The sequence below is a fragment of the Hemiscyllium ocellatum genome, chromosome 17, assembly GCF_020745735.1.
Source record: "Hemiscyllium ocellatum isolate sHemOce1 chromosome 17, sHemOce1.pat.X.cur, whole genome shotgun sequence".
NCBI lineage: Eukaryota > Metazoa > Chordata > Chondrichthyes > Orectolobiformes > Hemiscylliidae > Hemiscyllium > Hemiscyllium ocellatum.
Window position 1 is genome coordinate 56,095,610 of NC_083417.1, and position 23,862 is coordinate 56,119,471.

General features: G+C 40.9%; 1 protein-coding gene across 1 annotated transcript in view; it reads right to left on the reverse strand.

Moving 5' to 3' along the window:
• Positions 1-23,862, reverse strand: part of rspry1 (ring finger and SPRY domain containing 1) — a 75,739-nt gene that overhangs the window by 23,031 nt on the left and 28,846 nt on the right. Inside the window, exons 3-7 of the mRNA XM_060838189.1 lie at positions 22,483-22,595; positions 16,428-16,554; positions 13,002-13,060; positions 4,160-4,226; positions 1,892-2,023 (exon numbers count right to left, since the gene is read on the reverse strand). Coding sequence (XP_060694172.1) covers positions 1,892-2,023; positions 4,160-4,226; positions 13,002-13,060; positions 16,428-16,554; positions 22,483-22,595 — 498 coding nt within the window. The remainder of the gene's footprint in view (positions 1-1,891; positions 2,024-4,159; positions 4,227-13,001; positions 13,061-16,427; positions 16,555-22,482; positions 22,596-23,862) is intronic.

The window sequence follows — 23,862 nt, forward strand, 5'->3', positions numbered from 1 at the left end:
TAAGGGACAGAAGATATGGTTGTCAAATTTGGTGTCACCAAAATAGGTAGGGTATTAAGTTGTGAAAAGGATACAAGAGAGACTAAAAGAGATTGGATGATTAAATGAATGGGCAAAGAGCAGGCAAAGGAGTATAATGTGGGAAAGTGTAAAATTGTCCAATATGCAGGAAGAATAAAAAAAAGCACATCATCCAAATGGTGACGGACACCAGATCACAGATGCACAGGAATCTGGGTATCCACATGCATGAATAGCAAACAAAAAAGCAAATAGACAAGTTATTACAAAGGGAGTGGAAGACAGAAGGAGGTGGTTATGCTTCAGTTATACAGGTCATTGGTATGACAGCAAAGTACTGTGCACAGTTCATTGGTAGGGCTGATATTTCGTCATTTTAACTTCTAGGCCTGACCTGCACAAATTAAAGTTAACTGCAGGCCAGTTCCTGACCAAGATTCTGCAATCACCAGATAAAAGCATGATGCTTCAACAGAAGTTGGCTAATAAATGAGGCTAATACCTGGGGATTGGTAGCAGCAAGTCTGGAAAATACCTTAAAGTACAAGATGGTAGAAGTTGAATTGTAACTTGGACTTTGTGGAAGAGACAGTCCATTTGACAGGGGTGGTCCGAGTTTGAACTGGGTTTTGGACTGCTTTCAGTCCAAAATGGAAAATGGCTACTTTGTGGCAACATGGTGATTTGAAAACTGACATCCCATAGGCCTCTTAGGAACTCAAAATGACAAGTAAAGGTGACCTTGTACACCATCATCAAAACTAAAATCAACTAAGAAACCATCTATGATGGTGGAACAAGGCATCATGAAAACCACAAGTTATCTGGCCAATTGTCTTTATCCATTAATTGTTTGCGTGCACATCTCGTGCACGTGCGTCAGTCTGTGTGCGTGTTCATGGCATCGACCACTTGTTTTGTTTAATTTTGCTTTGAAGTTACAATACTGTTAATAAATTGCTAAATCTTTGGTTTAAGATACAAACCAGTCTCTGGAATTGATTATTCATAGAGTCTGGAATTGGTTATTCAGAAGTCTGGTTAGGAACCATTGGGATGCATCGAGGGTCTTTGAAGGTTTACTGTGTTGCGAATACAGACTTGGAAGACCGATTTGGCTTGGTTATCTGTCTCTGTATCGTAACAATTGGAGCCAATTGAGAGAGGATTAACTGGACTAAAACCTGGGTTGGACAAGTTGTTTTAAAGAAACGTTGAATAGGCGCGGCTTGTTTTGGTTGGGGGTTTAAAAAAGGTATTAGGCATCGAAGGAAAGATACAAAATCCTGAGGGTCTTGACAGGCTACACATGGAGAGGACATACTTTTATGAGAGAAACTACAACAATAGCTCACTCTAATAATCAGGTTATCTGTTCAAATCTAAGTCGAGGCATAATTACAGTCGAATAGGACTTTCCCTTTACTATTGTTGTGTGGGTCAACATATATGTTCTAGAGAGTTTTGTCCAACACTGCTTATTTCTAAGGTGCATCAGGCTACAAATTATTCCTTCAATATTATCTCATTTCCACTAAACTTTGTTTCATGAAGTTTATGAGAAGTCAATTTTCAGTAGCAAGAACTTCTTGAAAAATTAAAAGTTGAAGGGGGAAAAGAGAGAAAGAGGGCTTCATTGCAGCCTGTATTGTGCAAAATTCACAGAAATTGGTGGATCAAGTGGTTATATGTTCAGTTACCCTTCAAATCCCTACAGTAAGGAATAAAAAAATTGCAACATGCAATTCTACTCATTAAAAAAGTAACACTATGATAATTTTTTAGCTTATAAAGAAACAACTTAATACCTCATTTGAATATTGCCAAATATTTTAGTGTGTGTTAGACAAGGACGAAATTTCAAACTTACATAAATTATCCAAGCTCCACTGCGCACAGAAGCCAACCTGCCGTTTGAGGTAATCTGTGTGATTTACCCAAGACTCCAACATAAGTAGCTGATCACTAATACATGACTCAGAGACTGTTAATTTATTTTCACCTGTAATTAAAATTTGTGTAGTTTCAGTAAATACCTGCTGTTGGGAATTAATTCAAGTATTAAAAGATACATTCCTTGCCCACATGAATATGTGCATTAATAATGCTTACAGCTACATAAATCAGCTTAGAATTACACAGTAAACAGAACTGGTTTTCAAATTTTAAAGAGCTAACTCAGACTGTTAAACCACAATGTACAAGCAAATCAGTATGCAATTGAATAAGGTTTTGAAGTAGCATTCAAAATACTGGGTGCCACCAATATTTAAGACAAACCTTATATCAAACTGAAATGGTGTTAAGATCACACTTGGGAGATCTATGCAAAATTAAGTCTTCAATTCAAAAAAGTTACAGTAGAATGAGAAAAACACAAAAAACAAATAAACCCTAATCCAAAAAACTCCATTTCCAAAAGATGACTTGATAACTTGCTTCAAAATTTTAAAGACTAAAATGTTTAGAACAGAGATGTGATTAATTTAAAAATCAGAGAGCAGATTGCTTAACCTTCCTTAACTACAGTCAGCAGGAAACTAACCAAACAGAAGTCCATGTTGCAGTGATATTTTGGTGCAGACAGAGTTAGAAACACAAAGTGGGACTTAATTCTATTGTGGAAGTTACAGTCGGAGCTGCTGGTCAAGCTGATTAACTGACAACTCATTCAGTCCTGTCAGGGACAGATAGCATATTCTTGGTATTATAGGAAGGCCATCATGGATTTTGATTTAAGCAAAGTCAGGACTATTTGGTGGGAAGCAGGGAGTGAATTTTATAGTTCTGATATCTAATGAAATGGGGGTCTCTTCTTTTAGGGAAGGGTAATGCCTCAATAAACAAAGGGCATACTTCTCTGGTGTGCTACGTAGAGTTGAAAAAAAAGCAGGCCACCTTCTTCAAATTGCCTGTGTAACACTGGGATCAACTAAGCTTTTAACAAGCTTAAATTATTTAAATATGGCAGACAGGCTGCAGTTTCCATTACTTGCCCAAACCCCTCTTTTTTAAAATTCAGACAGCAAGGTGGTGTGGGCTAGTCACAAATGCCAGTGCTTCTTTTTGAAAATCAAAGTTGCATAACATTCAGTCTGATGTTTGTGTGAGTGAGGAAAAAGTACAATATTTAGATAAATTGTATTTTGTAGCATGCTACCAGGTTGAGGTAGAATATCTAGACAGTCAGCCTTATAGATGAAGATTCCATGATACTTTAAAAGGTCACAACAATGTTGTACAAGATAATTGTTGGTTTAGATTAATTCACCCCAAAAGTTGTAAGTGTTTTAAAGAAAAAACAAAAAAAAGAACAAACAACAACACCTGTCTTGTAAGAATCTGTTTCTAAAACCTCAGGCCATTGATAAGGTTGAAGAGAAAGGAAAAAAAAGTTTTGGATTTAGACAATATATAAAGCTAGGGAACTTTCTGTTGAATCAAAATAGATATATCTATACAGTTCTGGAGGGTCAGAACTAAGACATGAATCCATGTTTCTTACTTAAGCGGTGACTAGCTGCTGCCAGCTCATAGAATTAATTCTAAGTGTTTGAGCACTTTTTTGTTACCAAACTAAAGAACTTGTTAAGTCTGATTGGACATCTTTGTCAAATGTTTGATCAGGTAGCATTTGAGAAAGTCTACCTAACTTTACTACAGAATGAAGAGTTACACAGTCTTCGTTCACAGCCAAGATCATGGGGAAAAACTATAAAAGAATTCTAGAACATTAGGCAGGCAGCAAAGAGCTGAGACAACCAATCTGGATCCCCAAATACAAATTAGCTATAATAGATATATGGGTCCAAAGATTTGCATGCAGAGACAGGTGGTAAGCAGGCTTGAACACAAAAATACATTTTTCTTGAGTTATGGTCTGCAGTGTATAGGACAGCCACCTTAGATTTTGGGAGGCCTCTGCTGGAGGGCTGAAAACCTGACTAAGCTCAGTTACTCATGAAGATTGAAAACAGGATGGTTCAGAACAATGTCATCAGAATCTGAATGGCAAGTTAATACATGATGATATTGCCAACTATTTAAAAACAAGTTTACTTGGAAAAATACTCTTACTACTACACTTTTACAAGGTTTAATTTCTGCACAGATATTCATTTCGACATAGCAAACTTACTTGTTTGTGCAAACTTTTCCAGGGCTATGAGGGAGAAAAGCATGACTGTGGGGTGAGACTGCACACTCTGCAATATTAAAGAGTCAAAAATTAAACAAATTCACATAGCTTTAACTGTTATGCTACAAGTTATTTTTGACATGCATTTTTGAATAAAATTGGGACTTTAAGTTGTGCAAAACATTTACACTGGCAAAGGCAATACAAGAAAAAATAGATTTTCATACTTTGGTATCGAGCATAAAGCTAAATTAACTTGAAAACTGACATTAATAATGAGAGATCTGGACAGCCTGAAATATTTAAAAAGTCAATTTTTAAAAATAATGTTTGAATTAAAAAATGCCATGCTGATCACAACATTTGCATCCAGCCAAAAATAGAAACAAATTCCACTGGTTTGTCCATAAGTACATATCTATAACTACTTAAAAACCAGCAAGGTGGAAACTTTCTAAATAGCATCTCTTAGCCCATTACATCTCTGCATATAGCTCCAAAAAAGTGAATATTACACAATCATAATCAGAGCTCTTGTGATGCAGTGGTAGTGTCCACAAGTAAAATGCCCAAAACATTATATGCTAGCCTCAAATGATAAAATTACTCAGTTTAAGTTAACCATAGACTCAAAATAAATTCAGTTTTTTAAAGTTTACATAACGATATGGCTGAAAATGTGTTGCTGGTTAAAGCACAGCAGGTTAGGCAGCATCCAAGGAACAGGAAATTCGACGTTTTGGGCCAGAGCCCTTCATCAGGAATGAGGAGAGGGTGCCAGGCAGGCTCAGATAAAAGGTAGGGAGGAGGGACTTGGGGGAGGGGTGATGGAGATGCGATAGGTGGAAGGAGGTCAAGGTGAGGGTGATAGGCCGGAGAGGGGGTGGGGGCGGAGAGGTCAGGAAGAGGATTGCAGGTTAGGAGGGTGGTGCTGAGTCCAAGGGAGTCGACTGAGACAAGGTGGGGGGAGGGGAAATGAGGAAACTGGAGAAATCTGAGTTCATCCCTTGTGGCTGTAGGGTTCCCAGGTGGAAGATGAGGCGCTCCTCCTCCAACCGTCGTGTTGTTATGTTCTGGCGATGGAGGAGTCCAAGGGCCTGCATGTCTTCGGTGGAGTGGGAGGGAGAGTTAAAGCGTTGAGCCACGGGGTGGTTGGTCCGGGCGTCCCTGAGGTGTTCCCTGAAGCTTTCTGCAAGTAGGCGGCCCGTCTCCCCAATATAGAGGCGGCCACATCGGATGCAGCGGATGCAATAGATGATGTGTGTGGAGGTGCAGGTGAATTTGTGGTGGATATGGAAGGATCCCTTGGGGCCTTGGAGAGAAGTAAGGGAGGAGGTGTGGGCGCAAGTTTTGCATTTCCTGCGGTTGCAGGGGAAGGCGCCGGGAGTGGAGGTTGGGTTGGTGGGGGGTGTGGACCTGACGAGGGAGTCACGAAGGGAGTGATCTTTGCGGAACGCTGATAGGGGAGGGGAGGGAAATATATCCCTGGTGGTGGAGTCCGTTTGGAGTTGGCGGAAATGACGGCGGATGATATGCTGTATACAGAGGTTGGTGGGGTGGGAGGTGAGAACCAGTGGGGTTCTGTCTTGGTGGCGGTTGGAGGGGCGGGGCTCAAGGACGGAGGAGCAGGAAGTGGAGGAGATGCGGTGGAGGGCATCGTCGATCACGTCTGGGGGGAATCTGCGGTCCTTGAAGAAGGAGGCCATCTGGGCTGTACGGTATTGGAACTTGTCCTCCTGGGAGCAGATGCGGCGGAGACGAAGGAATTGGGAATATGGGATGGAGTTTTTACAGGGGTCGGGTGGGAGGAGGTGTAGTCCAGGTAGCTGTGGGAGTCAGTCGGTTTATAGAAGAAGATGTCTGTGTTGAGTCGGTCGCCCGAGATAGAAATGGAAAGGTCTAGGAAGGGGAGGGAGGAGTCCGAGACAGTCCAGGTGAATTTGAGGTCGGGATGGAAGGTGTTGGTAAAGTTGATGAACTGTTCAACCTCCTCGTGGGAGCACGAGACAGCGCCGATACAGTCATCGATGTAGCGGAGGAAAAGGTGGGGGGTGGTGCCAGTGTAGTTGCGGAAGATGGACTGTTCCACATATCCTACAAAGAGACAGGCATAGCTGGGGGCCATGCGGGTGCCCATGGCAACTCCTTTAGTTTGGAGGAAGTGGGAGGATTGGAAAGAGAAGTTATTCAGGGTGAGGACCAGTTCAGTCAGTTGAAGGAGGGTGTCAGTGGAAGGGTACTGGTTGGTGCGGCGGGAAAGGAAGAAGCGGAGGGCTTTGAGTCCTTCTTGATGGGGGATGGAGGTGTACAGGGACTGGATGTCCATCGTGAAGATAAGGCGTTGGGGGCCGAGGAAGCGAAAATCATGGAGGAGGTGGAGGGCGTGGGTGGTGTCCCAAACGTAGGTGGGGAGTTCTTGGACTAAAGGGGACAGACCCGTGTCGAGGTACGCGGAGATGAGTTCGGTGGGGCAGGAGCAGGCTGAGACAATGGGTCGGCCGGGGCAGTCAGGTTTGTGGATTTTGGGCAGGAGGTAGAAACGGGCGGTGCGGGGTTGTGGGACTATGAGGTTGGAGGCAGTGGATGGGAGATCCCCTGAGGTGATGAGGTTATGGATGGTCTGGGAGATGATGGTTTGGTGGTGGGAGGTGGGGTCTTGTTCAAGGGGGCAATAGGAGGAGGCGTCCGCGAGCTGGCGTTTGGCCTCAGCGGTTGTCGAGGTATGCGGAGATGAGTTTGGTGGGGCAGGAGCAGGCTGAGACAATGGGTCTGCCCAAAATCCACACGCACCGCCCGTTTCTACCTCCTGCCCAAAATCCACAAACCTGACTGCCCCGGCCGACCCATTGTTTCAGCCTGCTCCTGCCCCACCGAACTCATCTCCGCGTACCTCGACACGGTTCTGTCCCTTTTAGTCCAAGAACGCCCCACCTACGTTCGGGACACCACCCACGCCCTCCACCTCCTCCATGATTTTCGCTTCCTCGGCCCCCAACGCCCTATCTTCACGATGGACATCCAGTCCCTGTACACCTCCATCCCCCATCAAAAAGGACTCAAAGCCCTCCGCTTCTTCCTTTCCCGCCGCACCAACCAGTACCCTTCCACCGACACCCTCCTTCGACTGACTGAACTGGTCCTCACCCTGAATAACTTCTCTTTCCAATCCTCCCACTTCCTCCAAACTAAAGGAGTTGCCATGGGAACCCGCATGGGCCCCAGCTATGCCTGTCTCTTTGTAGGATATGTGGAACAGTCCATCTTCCGCAACTACACTGGCACCACCCCCCACCTTTTCCTCCGCTACATCGATGACTGTATCGGCGCTGTCTCGTGCTCCCACGAGGAGGTTGAACAGTTCATCAACTTTACTAACACCTTCCATCCCGACCTCAAATTCACCTGGACTGTCTCAGACTCCTCCCTCCCCTTCCTAGACCTTTCCATTTCCATCTGGGGCGACCGACTCAACACAGACATCTACTATAAACCGACTGACTCCCACAGCTACCTGGACTGCACCTCCTCCCACCCTGCCCCCTGTAAAAACTCCATCCCATATTCCCAAATCCTTCGTCTCCACCGCATCTGCTCCCAGGAGGACAAGTTCCAATACCGTACAGCCCAGATGGCCTCCTTCAAGGACCGCAGATTCCCCCCAGACGTGATCGACGATGCCCTCCACCGCATCTCCTCCACTTCCCGCTCCTCCGCCCTTGAGCCCCGCCCCTCCAACCGCCACTAAGACAGAACCCCACTGGTTCTCACCTACCACCCACCAACCTCCGTATACAGCGTATCATCCCCCGTCATTTCCGCCAACTCCAAACGGACCCCACCACCAGGGATATATTTCCCTCCCCTCCCCTCCCCTATCAGCGTTCCGCAAAGACCATTCCCTTCGTGACTCCCTCGTCAGGTCCACACCCCCCACCAACCCAACCTCCACTCCCGGCGCCTTCCCCTGCAACCGCAGGAAATGCAAAACTTGCGCCCACACCTCCTCCCTTACTTCTCTCCAAGGCCCCAAGGGATCCTTCCATATCCGCCACAAATTCACCTGCACCTCCACACACATCATCTATTGCATCCGCTGCACCCGATGTGGCCTCCTCTATATTGGGGAGACAGGCCGCCTACTTGCAGAACGCTTCAGGGAACACCTCTGGGACGCCCGAACCAACCAACCCAACCACCCCGTGGCTCAACGCTTTAACTGTCCCTCCCACTCCACCGAAGACAGGCAGGTCCTTGGACTCCTCCATTGCCAGAACATAACAACACAACGGTTGGAGGAAGAGCGCCTCATCTTCCACCTGAGAACCCTCCAGCCACAAGGGATGAACTCGGATTTCTCCAGTTTCCTCATTTCCCCTCCCCCCACCTTGTCTCAGTCGACTCCCTTGGACTCAGCACCGCCCTCCTAACCTGCAATCCTCTTCCTGACCTCTCCGCCCCCACCCCCTCTCCAGCCTATCACCCTCACCTTGACCTCCTTCCACCTATCACATCTCCATCGCCCCACCCCCAAGTCCCTCCCCACTACCTTTTATCTGAGCCTGCCTGGCACCCTCTCCTCATTCCTGATGAAGGGCTCTGGCCCAAAACGTTGAATTTCCTGTTCCTTGGATGCTGCCTGACCTGCTGTGCTTTAACCAGCAACACATTTTCAGCTCTGATCTCCAGCATCTGCAGACCTCGCTTTTTACTTAACGATATGGCTATCATGTCAAGTCTTCAGGATTGATATTCAGAGGCTAAGAAAGGAGAATAAAATTACTATTTTTGGCCTATGACATCCAAAGTCCCAGAGAACCATAGGGCTGCTCTCAAGAAAGATGACAGAGGTGGGACTGGGGGTGGGGATGGGATTTTAACCCATGGGTCACTGCACCTCTGACAAGGTCAAGTGGACGGAACCTTCCTGGTGACGAGAGTACAGGAACTGAACATGTGCTGATAGTTTTACTCCGCATTGTGGAGCAGCCATTCAGCCTAATGAATGCACCCACCCAGGACTCCAGATGTGGTCTAACCACGTAATGAGAGTGAAGATCCTGCTGCCCAAGAATTGAACAGGCAAAAACTGCTTGTGACTGTTCATTCATGAAGAAGCTGCAGAGTTAACATTTTCATCCTCATGATTCCTTTTTAGTTATATCAACTATCCTATAAATATTTATTAAACAGACAAAAATCCCATTGCCTTGTCTGCTTAAAAAAAAACTATTGATTTGTAACTTGAAGTCACCCAAACGACAATTAAGGCTTTATCAGTCTTAAAAGATGTAGCAAAAGTGTAATTTAAGTTACTGAATAAAACTTTAGGAGCGGAGTTTTAAAAGATAGCATATAACGACACTTGGGGAAACCAAAGCAGAACCACTATTATAAAGAATCAAACGCCATTGTACAAAACCTTGGTGATTCAGCTCAAACTAATAGCTGACATGCTGGTAACTGCATGCAGTGCACATCAAGGCAGTGTGCTCAAGAGCAGCATAGTAAATCATCGACATCTTCCATCAAAAAGCTCCTGAACACTCTAGGAAAGCTCATTAACAACTCACCATTATTTACTTCAATAAAAACAACTTTGTCTTAAACTAAACAACAGATTGAAAAAAAAAATTCCTTCTCCAGTGGACTGTTTGGTTATGCTTAACTTCTATTCTTCACAATACACCCTTCACTTCAGCTATAATCTGGCCTCCATGTCAAGGTCTCCAATAAAGATATCAGAAATAAGAGATTACAGGAAATTAGAGGAAACAGAACAAACTTGGGCTATTTTACTCTAATGAAGGCCTTTCAAGTTTTTGGTCATTCAATAAAGATACTGTAATAGAAAATCTCTTAGTTACGTGAATCTGAGACTAGGTGACATAAATGTGACTTCACAAGCAACTTAAGGTGGCTTGAATCTGGATTTTGGCCTCACACGCAGGAGTAAATAAGAGTCATACAGCATAAAGGTTTTAGAGGAAAATTAGCCAAGTCCCTGTGCAAAGGGAGAAAAAGACAGTATGTTGATCAGTGACAAATGGAGCCTTAAGTGAAGCTAAAATACCGGAAATAGGAACAATAGTAGATTCATCCCTTATGCTGCTTTGCCATTTAATATCATGTCTGATCACCTACCTCATTCCTACTGTTTCCTCCTTCCCTTTGATAACTTTCAAACGATAGCTAACTCCTCTTTCAAAACATTCAAATGTTTTTGCCTTAACTACATTGTGGTAGGGAATTCTACAGGTTAAGTTTCAGGGTAAAGTTCAGGTAAATCTCTTCACCCCAGTGATGAATGACCTATTCCACATCCTTAAACTGTGATCGCAGGTTCTGGACTCCTTGGTCAATGAGATCTCCTTCCTGTATTTACCTTCTGTTTCATCAGGTGAGAAATTTATAGATTTCTAAGATCCTAAAATTGGACATCAAATGTGGCAGTTGACCACCGTAGAGAGTAGTTATGGAATGTGGGTGGTGTTTGGCTTGGCCAACTCCTAAAACCCATCTCTAAGTTAAATGTATATTCAAGTAAACATGCTACATACTTTCTACTTACAGACCAAATGACCTGTTCTTAACAGGTTTATGCTCCACATCTCATTCCAGCTTTCTTCATCTTATCAACCCATCCCACCATTCTTTATTCACTAATGTACTTACCTTCTTTGCCCATAAATGTATTTGTTATTCTCAACAAATACATATAATTGCAAGTTCCACATTTTGCTACAGAATAAAGAAATACGTAACCCTTTACTGCCTTATTCAATTGACCAGGAGGTTACAAGTTCTTGCTTTTGATTCCCATTCAAAACCACTTGATCGTTATGAATCTACAAGATTCTAGAGGCCATTTATTCAGAGAAATGAGCCTCAGCTTCTTTACCATTTCCTGATGTAAACCCTTCTATTCTGATATTACTTGTATCTCCTTTTGTTCTATTATTTGTTTCAATAAGAGAGTCCAGAATGCAGCATAGAACTCGGGATGTTAGTTTAGCGTAGTTCTCCAGTTATCTGGCTGTTAAGTTTATAAATCGCAGGTTACATCACTTCCACCACAGAGATTATGGACTTGAATCACATTCAATTAACCAACATTTCTGGTTAGTTTATGGCTACGAAATGTTCAATTGTCCAAGAAGCTAATGAACATTTTTGAACTATTATGAACAGTCCTACAAATCGAGTCAACAGAATTTTCATTGAGAAGATATTGAACATCCAAATGATAGACTACTTTCAAAATTAAATTGATATGCAGACAGTACAAAATTTTCTTGGTGGCCTATTGCAAACCATAGAAGTTGTGAAGAGAAGTGTAAACCCTGCCAAGACAGCACCAGCACCACCAATGTATTGCAATAATCGTAGGATGCATTGCAGAATGTCAGAATTACATGAACAAACTCCTTTCCCATAAACCTTGCCAGCAAGATGACTATACAAGCCAAATATGTAGGAGCAGAATTAGACCTTTCAGCCCATCACACCATTCAAATCATAGCTAAGGTTTCTCAACTCCCCTATAAGCATTCTCCCTGTAACCTTTGATCCACCACCACCACCACCACTCTTGAAAACCAGGTTAACATAGCATTTGCCTTCCTAACTGAACCTGCATGTTAGACTTAAGAATCCTAGTTCAGGATTCTCAAGTCCCTTTGTGTTTTAGATATTGGAAGCTTTTGCTCATTCAGAAAATAAGTCTACGCTTCAATTCTTCCTACCAAAAAAGTGTATAACCTCACTTTTCCACATTGTAATCCATGCCCACTCCCCAACCTGTCCAAGTCCTTCTAAGCCTCCCCACTGCCTCGACACGACCTGACCCTCCACTTATCTTTGTGTCATCTGCAAACTTTGCAACATGCTTTCAGTTCCATTATCCAGATTGTTAATGTATAACATCAACCATTATGGTCCCAACATGGACATGAAACTCCACAGGTCTCCAGCTGCTACCCTGAAAAATACCCTTTTATTCCCAGTCTCTGCCTTCTGGCAGGAGGCCAATTCTCTAGCCGTCCCAGTACCATGCCCCAACACCATGAGCTCTTAGCTTATTTAGCAACCTCCAGAACAACATCTTGTCAAAATTTAGATCACGTTGTCTAAATTGCTTGTTATTCTAATGCATTTGTTCGTCAAGTAGGGAAAGATTACTATAATCACAGGAATGCAAATTTTTCTTGAAATACATATGTAGAATGTGGGCTTTGCTGTGGCCAACAGTTATTGCAGATTCCCAATTTCCCTCAAATCAAGTGATGGTGAACTGCTTTCTTGAACCACTGCAGTCCTTGGGGTGTAGACTCATACACCAAACTGTTCGAAAGTTGAAATCAAACATCATTCCAATTTCTGATCAGCACTGTATCACTGGGTCAACAACTGCAAGTACAGCAGCAGCTTATGACAGCCCACTACAATGTCTTTGAGCTCTGTAGTCTTCTCGCACAGGTTCCTTGCATATCCTCCAATCAGTGTGTTTGAGCCTTCAGCAGTCTTGGCCTCAAGCTCAAACTCTTTCCCCAAAACCTCATCATTTCTGTTTTAGACACTTATAGCTCAACTTCTTGATCAAACATTTAACTGGCTATCCTAAACGTTCTCTCTGATAGGCATGGATTAATAAATTGGACCCAGATTACATATCACATACATCTAGTCTTAAAGTACAGATATGATCCAAAAACAGCAAATATCACAAACAAAAACTCATTGATTTAACATGGAGAAACATGTTCATTTGTTCATATTTTAGAGATTTATAGCTTTCAATACTTTGGCTCAAAAGATTTACCGCACCTATACTTCTAATACTCACCAAACTTTCCAGTAAATATTCCAAGGTTCCCGGACTGAGAAGACCTATGCTGGCAGGACCTAGAAATGTTACAAGCTGGATTAGAGAACTTGCAGCCTTTCGAGAGAATCTGTCATAGGACTGAAAATTAATTAAAATTGCTCTTAAAATGCCACAATGTTTTGAAAAAATGCACACTATTTCAAAAGTTGTTTATTTCTGTTTCCAGGCCTGCCAATTAAAAGCAGGAGAACAAATACAAATAGAAATTGCGTTCTATCAAAATGCTCACTCCCCTCACCACACATTAAGTGGAGAGAGACATAACATGACCCAACTTACTCTACCTGTGGTAGAAGAACAGCTCCCAGTTGTTCTCCAGTTTCATCTTTACTTTTGTCTACAGTACCAGAAACAAAACCTCATGTACAATAGAAGGAGGGGTTTCAATTTGCTAAGAAAGCTGGCAAGTGTTTTTGGTGATCCGTTCTTCACAATGTGAACAACCTTTCAAAATGAGAACAACCTTCAGCAAATGGATGATGCCATCCTTGGCACGTGTTTTCTCCCTTCATCCTAATTATTACTCATGGTATCCATTTGGACACCACTGGAAAGGCTGCCATTTACCATCCATTCGGACATTCTGCTTAAATGACCATTCTAAAAGGTGCTCTCATCACTGTCCCTGTTACTCTTTGTACATGCATGATTGCCTTGCTAAATTATTTCAGAGAATTGCTAAGTATAAGTGGCATCCAAGAACTCTCTACTTTTCTCAACAGATGTGTGCATTAAAGCAGGACTCAAATAAGTATCAAAGACTGGATCCTTAGGCTAAGGTTAGGGAAAAAAAGAAAATCAGCCAAAGCCATTGTTAGCTTTCTAGAAGTCATGAGTGGATAAAATCCTGACAGTAAACAAATGACAGCTGATAGGTGTACCAGTCACATTGCGCCCATTAGGCCATTAGCAGTTTAACAGTTTTCAAAAAAAAAATAGTTAACACTGGTTAAAAATACTGGACGGTCACCAAAATTATTCCTTACCATCCCAATCCTGCAGAAAACAATAATAATTCTGCTGCTTCTCCATCTTGCTCTTTGTACCCCAAACAAACTAGTAATTTTAAATTAAGGCTGTTGAATAGCAGTAAAATATACATTCAAAATCAATATTTTAAAGAAAGCTGTAAAAGGTTAAGATTAGATTTCCTACAGTGTGGAAACAGACCCTTTGGCCCCCCAAGTCCACACCGACCCTTCGAAGAGCAACCACCCAGACCCATTCCTGTACATTCACCCCTGACTAATGCACCTAACACTACATTTAGCATGGCCAATTCACCTGACCTGCACATCTTTGGACTGTGGGAGGAAACCGGAGCACCCGGAGGAAACACATGCAGACACGGGGAGAATGTGCAAACTCCACAGTCAGTTGCCTGAGGCGGGAATTGAACTCAGGTCCCTAGCGCTGTGAGGCAGCAGTGCTAACTACTAAATTAAGAATACTGTTTGACAATTTAAGGGGACACAGTGCAAAGCAGTAACCCTGACCTCAATTGTCCTAAATTAGGAAAGTAAGTTTTTGTGGATCCTAACCTTCCTCCTAATATATTCTCACCCAGCTACTTCTCAGAGAAACCAGAATGACTAAGCAATACTAGCAATCCCATTACATTACACAACATGCAAACCAATATACAAAACTGTATACAAAGAAGATTTAAAATAAAAAAGTTATACAAGGCATCATATCAACAGTGGTGATCAACATTGGCTAGTGCCACAGTTTTGGTATCCAACGTACTGCAACAGAATCTCATGTACCATCCACCCATTTCCAATTAAGGAGATGTACGGCACCATAACAAAAAAGAGAAATGGTCTACAGATTTCACTTTTGGGCGGTTTACAAACCCCCTGCTCCTAGTAACAATGGTATGAAACTCAGAAATGCTCATCAACAACATTCAACAATAAACAGAAGTTGACACCACTAATCTTCAAAAGATGCTAATTATTAAGGAGAATAACGGGGATTCTGCAGGTACAGAGCATTGACTTTCAGGAGGCATTTGATCAGGTGCCGTACAAATAGTTCAATGGACAAGGTAAGATCACATGGGGTTAGGGGTAATTAATTAGCTTGGGAAGGGATTGGCTAACCAATAAGGTAAAGTCAGAATGAAAGATGCAACTTGTGGGAAGCCAGTGTTTGGTTCTCAGGTCCCAACTATTTACAATCCATATTAAATAACCTGGATATAGGGGATTGAAAGTTTTTCAACCAACTTTATAGATAACACCAAAATAGATGGGAAAGTAAGTCGCACTGAAGAAACAAGAAATTTACAAATGTGTATCGATAGCTTAGCTGAATGGGCCAAAATTTGGCAAAAGGAGTTAAATGCAGATAAAAGGTAAGGTTATCCATTTTGGATTGAGTAGAAGAAAGACGACTCATGTAAATGCAGAGAAACTTGACAATCCTTCACTGCAGAGGTATTTGGTTATCTTTGTTCAGAAGTAGCAAAAACTAGCATGCAGATACAACAGATAAAAGGAAAACAAATGGAATTTTGACTTTTATTGCGAAAAAAAGGAAGAGAGAGTATATAAAGTAGAGAAATGTGGCTGCAACCGTACAAGGCAAGAGTAAGACTGCATTTGGAGTACTGCATAGAGTTTTGGCTCTCTTGAGAAGAGATTTTGTTGTACTTGAGACAGTTCAGACAAGGTTCACTAGATACATTCCTCATCTCTGGAAATCAGTCTTATGAACAGAGGGAGAATAGTTTAGGTCTATAATCTCTGGAGGTTCAACTGAAGTATAACATACCTCTTTAATATTTGATAAAGTCAATACAGAAAGGAGGTTTCTTTTTGTGGAGGCAATCTAGAACAAGAGGTCATTGCTTTAGGATAAAGGGTAGCAGCTTTAAAACAGAGAAGGAGAAATTCTCTCTCTCAAGGTAATGAATCGGTGGAACTTTATCCCAGAGTCTGTTGGATGCTGGAACGTGGAGTAAAGTTAAAGAGCAAAATGACATTTTTATTTAGTAATGGGTTTAAAAGGTTATTGAGAGCAGACAGGAAAGTGCAGACAGGAAAGTGCAGCCAAGATCTGGTCATGATCATACTGAATGGCAGAGCAGACTCAAGGAGCTGAATTGCCTACGACTGCTCCTATTCTTATGTTCTTGATCTTGATGAAATTTCAAGACTACTTTACAGTATGTCACACCTCTACTTTTCCTTCAAGTTATTTACATAAATCCTTCAAATGCCGCACTGTTCCACATATCACCAGTGATGAATAGATGCCCAGTTATTATATAATAGTACAAAGTATATCTAAAAGATCAAGTCACGTACATACAAAAGCATGTGTGTGACCAAGAATCTCTCAAGAAATTGAAGGCAAAAAGAATTTTTGTTGTACCTGCCAGTTTTTCAGCCAGGCATCCCAGTACTGCAGTAGTATTACGGTGTTTAGCCGGATTGCAAGCATCTTGCTTAGCTAGAGATGCACTTAAATTCAACATTTCTGACAATTTCTGTAATGCATCCTTAAAATAAAATTAAAAAGCCAGTCAGTGCTCTTACACATTACTCATTCTTCTAAAATCAACCTTGTACATTGAAACATAACACTAAACTTCACAAAAACATGACTATTCTTTATTTTAATCACACTTTCTCTCTTTTCCCTTCATTACAAGTCACATTCAAACTAGGCTAATATTCTGCAAAAATAGAATTTTTTTTAATATACAGGACAAGGATTATGGTTACTGTCAAAAGTCAGATCAATTGACAGTTTAATTACTTTCTCCAGCATCTGCAGTCCTCGTTTTTATCCAGTTTAATTACTTTTGCCCTTTTTTTGCATTTATATGTAGTTTTCATTTTGGGGAAAAAAAGTTGAATTGTAGGTAGCAGTCCACTTATGATAGGTTTAACGTGAGTCAGGCTGGGTTGTCCCAAGGCATGCTAAAGTAATTAAAATTCAGGGTTAGCTACCATGAGAGCTAAATGAAGCCTACTGCTTCTAAAATACTGCATCTGGTGGACAACAGCAACTTTATCTACTGAGTACCAGTTAGGTGAAACCATCATATTAACTATTTACGGTTACATTTAAACAAAAAGTATGGTGATGGAGCATAACAGGAAGGAGAAACCAAAAGAGTGAAGCAGTGACTTGCAATCCAGAACTCAAGTTTTATTACCTGAGAATGTGTTCAAACCCCAAAGCTTGAATGCAGTAAATATCTTCAATAAAACACAGGCCTGATTGTAAGCAGATAACCATACTGATGGTTGTAAAAACAAATCAGAAACACTAATGTTCATTGGAGAATCAAACCTGCCACTCTTACCTAGTCTAGCCTACATTGGATTTCAGATCCACAACAATGTGGCTGACTATTAAATTGCTCACTGCAATTTAAGGAGAACAATAGATATTGGTCTAGCCAGAGACAGAGACAGAGACAGAGACATTCTCATGCAATGAATGAATCAGGAAAAAAAAGCAAATTACATAGGCAAATTGACTTGCAGAAAGTCAGAACTCAAACAAAAAAGAGCAGCAACATGGACCAAAAAAAAGGTGGAACACCAGTTAAAAAAAAAGTAAAACTGACTAATTTTGGAGGAAGGTTTGTCATGGAATTCCCAAGGACCAGTATTAGACCCCTTGTTTTGCCCAATATATTAATGATCTGGATCTTGGTATGCAGGGGAAAAATTTAAACTAAAGTGGATCATACAAAACTTGGAAGCACTCAAGATCAGAGGATGACAGTGTGGAACTGTAATAAACAAAGTGAAGTGGGCAGATGAAATTCAATATAGCAAAGTGGGAGACAATGCATTTTGATGGGAAGAACATGATAGACAATATAAATTAAGGGGTACAACAATAAGGGGGTCAGAGCAGCAGAGGGGCCTGTGTGTTTTTCTGTATAGAAAATTAGAAAATGTGGCCAGATGGGTGGAGAACAAAGCATAGAAGTATCCCAGACTTTACTAAAAGGGCACGGAGTACAAAACAAGGAAGGGATGATGCTGAACTTGTATAAGACAGAGGTACAGCATAGAAACAGATCCCTCAGTCCAACTTCTCCATGCTGACCAGGTATTCTAAATTAATCTAGTTTCATTTACCAGCACTTAGCCCATATCCCTCTAAACTCTTTCTACTCATAGACCCATCCAGATGCCTTACAAAATGTTGTAATTTTATTATCCTCACAACTTTGTCTGGTATGCATCACCTCTTTGTGAGAAAGTTGCTCCTTAGGTCCCTTTTAAGTCTTTCCCCTCTCACCCCAAACCCAATGGCCTCTAGTTTTGGACTTCTGGAAAAGACCTTGACCATTCACCCTGTACATGCCCACGATTTTATAAACTTACCACATCACCACTGAGTCTCCCATGCTCCAGGGGAAATTAGCCCCAGCCTAATCATCCTTTCCCGACAGTTCAAACCCTCCAAACCCTGTTAAAATCATTTCTGAACTCTTTCAAATTTCACAACATCCTTCCAGTAGCAGAATACTGCACAGCATTCCAAATGCTAGATTATCAAAAGGATGCAAACATGCTGGAGACTGCAAAAGCAGCTGACAAGAATGGTTCTGGTTTCAGGGATTAAATACTTCAGTTAGGAGTCTAGATTGGAATGGTTGGGTTTGCTCACACTGCAAAGATTAAGATGAGCAGATTTTACTGAAGCTTTCAAAATCATGAGGGGCTTGGATAAAAAGTAGAAAACAGGGGAGAAACTTGAACACCCAGAATGAGAAACGTGGATTTCAAAAATGAATTGCACAAGTAGCAAGTGAGGAAAAACACACTTACACAATAAATGGTCCCTTGAATGAACATGCTTCTGTCTTTCAAGGTGGGACACACCACCTTGAAAGACAGAAGCATGTTCATTCAAGACACTCAGTTTGGAATTAGATGAATATGGAACTAGAAACATGCACAGCATTAGGGGAAAAGGTGGAAAATTGGCACTGTCAAAATCCATTTGGAGAGCTCTAAAGCAGATAAATGGGCCAAATGGGCTTTTTCTTTCTATACTATAACAATTCTCTCAGAAGCAAGGAGAAGACAAATCTCTCCTAACTATTTAGTCAGAATGAATGCTGTGACAATGCTTCATTGCACATTTATGTTATGGTATCTACAAGAGAAACAATGGCATAACTGTAATGTTACAGCATTAGTAATCCAGAGGCACAGGGTAATGTTAGACATAGAAAAGTTCAAAATCATACTTCACAGCTGGTGGAATTGGAAATTCAGTCAATAACTCTGTAATGATGAGCATTAAACTCTCAAGTCATTGAAAAAACCCAAATCACTCACTGATTAAGTCATTTAGAATGTATTCAGTAAATAAACCTGCTATACTTAGATGGTTTGGCTCCTGAGATTGCAGACATACAGCAATGTGTGCTGCCCTCTGAAATGACCCAGCAAGATATAACTTAAAACCAATTCAGAAGGAACACCAAGTGCTGGTCATAGTGTTATGAAGGTATAGGAGCGTACTGTACCTTTGAGAGAGACTGGAAGCTGACACGGACTGAGAGAAGCACAGAGTACCCTGAACAAAGTAAAAATGTAACACTTGGTTGACACAAATAGCTGGTACTGCATTGCCATGGAACAAAAACAAATTGAAATTCAGCCAGTTTAAATTATGTTCCAGATTCCAAAATCCAACTGAATTTGAATTTCACTGTTTGGGAGAACATCAAACCAAAGAAATGATCCATGTTTTGGGGTATAAAAACAGACATTTTGAACAGTTAGTGGGAGAACTACAAAGAGCTGCCAAGAAGCAACAGACTGCTAACAGAACAACTCTCTGGAAGTTACTTGTCTATAAGAAATTTGTGCAGCAGAACACCAAAGTCAACCTAGAGGAATCTACAAAGAAACTGACATCGGAAGACTTTTACCTGGGTTTGAAATTGATTTTGCCATAAATTTAAGGGGGACTTTATCAGACCAGTATTGTAGAGTGGGAGGTATAGGATGGATTTAAGAGAAAGGAGTTGTAAATATTTGGGTTCAACATTCTCTGATGGACTTAAATGAATAAATTTGTTAATTTTTTACTTTAAATGGTGACCTCTGGGATAGTTCTTTGCATTTCGAAACTTAACAGATTAGGGTACAAGGTGAGCTTCTCTGTGTTGAGTTTAAAATTAGCAGAGGGGTTTACCCAGTTTCGTAACACTAGTGATATCAAGATCCTATCAGAGAATAGCAAAAATTTAAAAGGCTTAATTAAAAACACACAGTGCAAACACAATGCACTTAAAAGTTTCGACATAACATCATACAACTTTAAAAAAAAGAATGGACAGAATGTGCCTATGTCACAATTTGATTAATTTCCATTTACAAGCTGTTTGGGGCAGTTTGCAACCTACATCAATTCTACCACAGGAGGCCATATGGTCTGTCAAGTTAATATAGGTTCTCAACAGGAACAACTTAGCTAGTCCCAGCACTCTAAGAGATTGTCGTTTTCAACTGGTCACTATTGCATGAAGAATTATTTATATGGTGCACAACAACCACACTGCTACAGTGAAGCGCCAACATGTCCATGTACCTACCCCTTCCTACGTATCCTGATTATTGCTTCCGGACAGGACTCATTTTACAGTATTGAAATTCCTCATCAGAATGTTTGTTAGAATTATGATGAGGTTATTCAAAGTTGATAAAGTCTAAGCCCAAGGAAAAAAGGCTATCAAACACAACAGCTTCTTTCAATTCCCAAAAAATAGAGCTTTAGAAAGAGTGCTTAAAGTGTTCGTCACGTAGTCACATTACAGCCACATTTTAAAAGGTCGCACTTTAGAAACACTTCCTAATTCGTCAATCTTTCTACAGCCAATTGGTGTTAACGAAATACACATTATAGTGGAATGACCTGTACTACAAAGTGATGTTGCCAGGAACTGTGTTATTACCATAGGTTTTGAAATATTTCATGTGATGTATAAATAGTTTGGTTTATTCTTTCATCCTTTCTTTTGCATAGAAGTGGTTTCATTATTAGACTCAACTCTGAAAAATGTTTTTATTCAATAAGGGCAGGTTCAAAAAGGTATGATCTATCAAGCCAGATTTCAATCTAGGATCAGACTTATCCAAAAAGTTACTTTAGCAGGGATCACAGCATTTTTGAAACTTTAGAGGGCCCATTTACCTATGGGATTGGACTTATACATTTTTTTTAAAAAAGAGAAAAAGCATTACCCAGGCTCTCCAGCCCTGTGTATAGTTGAGAAAGGGGTTGGAGGCCTTGTTTCCTCAGTCACCCTATGTACTAGCACATTAAAGTGAAACATTTCTACGCTTATACATACTTTATTGGGTGGGATGATTTAATATTTCACAAATTAATAGACAGATTTTAAAAGTTACCACTTAATTCAATTTATATTGCTTATATAATATCTAGAAAACGTTTGGATTCAACTTTGATTTATGTCATTAGTTTATAGAAATACAATGACTTTAGTGACAGCACATTTGTGCACACTTTTGGTCTCTTATCTAAGGTAGGTTATATTTTCCTTGGAAACGGTACAAACTGGATTGGTTCCTGGGAAGAGAATCTTGCTGTACAATGGCAGGTGAAGTAAATTCAGCCTCTAAAGTTTAAAATTTAAGAAATATTATTGAGATGTACCAGATTCTGAAGGGGATTGAGAAGATTTGTGCTTGTTAACAGTATGCCAAGGTTTAAGTTGCAGACTATGGTTAAATTGATTAAATGTGTGTGTATACAAACATGTAAAAATGGGAACAGCAAGGCTCTTGCAGCAATATCCCTATCTCTGGGTCAGAAGATCTGGTTCAAGACCCACCTGCAATGTCACATGTGTGAACAGTTATTTAAATAGGGCATAAAAATGGTATTGAGGGCTGTGGCACGAGCTATGGTCAGTCAATAAACTAATTATTTTTGGAAAAAAAGACATCAAGGTCCAATTTATCCACAGATTTTGACCCAAGTTAACACCAGTTTACCTAGCTAACACTAGATATATTAAGAACTTGGGAGCACAATCCCTAGTTAAGGGAGACTGGGGTTGATGATTTCGCACTCCGACGAAGCTTAAATTGCCAACTGAACATTGAAGATCTCTAACCTTCGAATTTATTCAGAAGTCAGAGCGATTTTTAGTTTATCAGATCAAGAGATTGTACAGAGTGTAAAGGAGATACCAGACAAGCCACAATAGTATTGAATGGTGCAGGCAGCTTTAGGTTCCACATGGTCTACACTCAATTCTATTTCTTATGTGAAATTGCTTGATAACATTACCAAACCCAAATATTCCTGATAATTTCACCCTTAAGGGTGTTTTATAGACATAATTGATAAACGTAAATTTTAAATAAAAAGACAGGCGTGAATAAGAGAGCATGGCAAATCATGCATCACTTACTTTGGTTGGCAGCGGGCATTCATCCAGCAGTAAAGTAATGACAGCTGGTCCTAAAGGATCTTCTAGAGGAATAACTCTAATCAGGGACTGTACTACTTCGAGCCAACCTTCATCTATCACCAAGGAAAAAGAACAAAAATTAGATAGAGTTCAAAATCCATCAACTTCAACAACATACACATGCATCTTCATAAAGTTCTTATTTCTATCTTGAAGTTAGAAACTCTTCTGGTAATAGTATTAAGATTCCCTAGTGTGGAAACAGGCCATTTGGCCCAACCAGGTCCATACCGACCCTCCAAGGTGTAACCCACCCAGACCTATTTCCCTCTGACTAATGCACCTAGAACTATGGGTAATTTAATATGGCCAATTCACCAAATCTGCATATCTTTGTACTGTGGAAGGAAACCAGAGCGTGCAGGAAACACCCATGCAAGCACGGGGAGAATGGGCAAACTCCACAGAGTCACCAGAGGCTGGAATCAAACGTGGGTCCCTGGAGCTGTGAGGAAGCAGTGCTAACCACAGAGCCACTGTACCTCCCTGGTGTTCAAAATTGGTGTTTAGAAAACTCAGTTCAATCTTCATGAAACACACAGCCCAATGAAAATGTAGTCTTTGAAGTTAAGTACAAATATGAATTAAACACTACCACATTGAACCAAATATTATGGATTTGTTGACTTATAAATTTGTGGCTTTTACTACAGACATGTATTGATCAAAATTCAAAACTCCTGGCACTGTAACATATAAAGTTGCATTTTGTCGACCAGTTCAATATATTCTGTGCAGATTCAGCACCATGCAATGAATTGCAGCACCACAAGGATTATGTTCTACTTCAGATGCAAATAGTTGTCTCCAAAAAAAAGAGAACTTTAGAATTAGTTTTCATACAAGTCTTCCTGCTCCACTCCACAAATTGCAACATCTTAGTATTACATACATGAATTTCAAACAATCCAACAACAATAACCCTGGCACAACTATATTAACAACTCCGTTAATATAACTGTGTCAGGGTTATTTTTGGTGGAACCACACACACAAAGCCATTTGTTGGATTGTTGGCTCACTTAATGAAAAGTTAAAATTTTACAAATTTTGTTTGAGCTAGCCAGCCAGGATTATTGATGAGGCAATGCATTTAATGTAATCAGTACAGACTTAGAGTCATAGAGATGTACAGCATGGAAACAGACCCTTCGGTCCAATCCATATGCCGACCAGATATCCCAACCTAATCTCGTCCCACCTGCCAGCTCCCGGCCCATATCCCTCCAAACCCTTCCTATTCATATAGCCATCCAAATGCCTCTTAAATGTTGCAATTGTACCAGCCTCCACCACATCCTCTGGCAGCTCATTCCATAC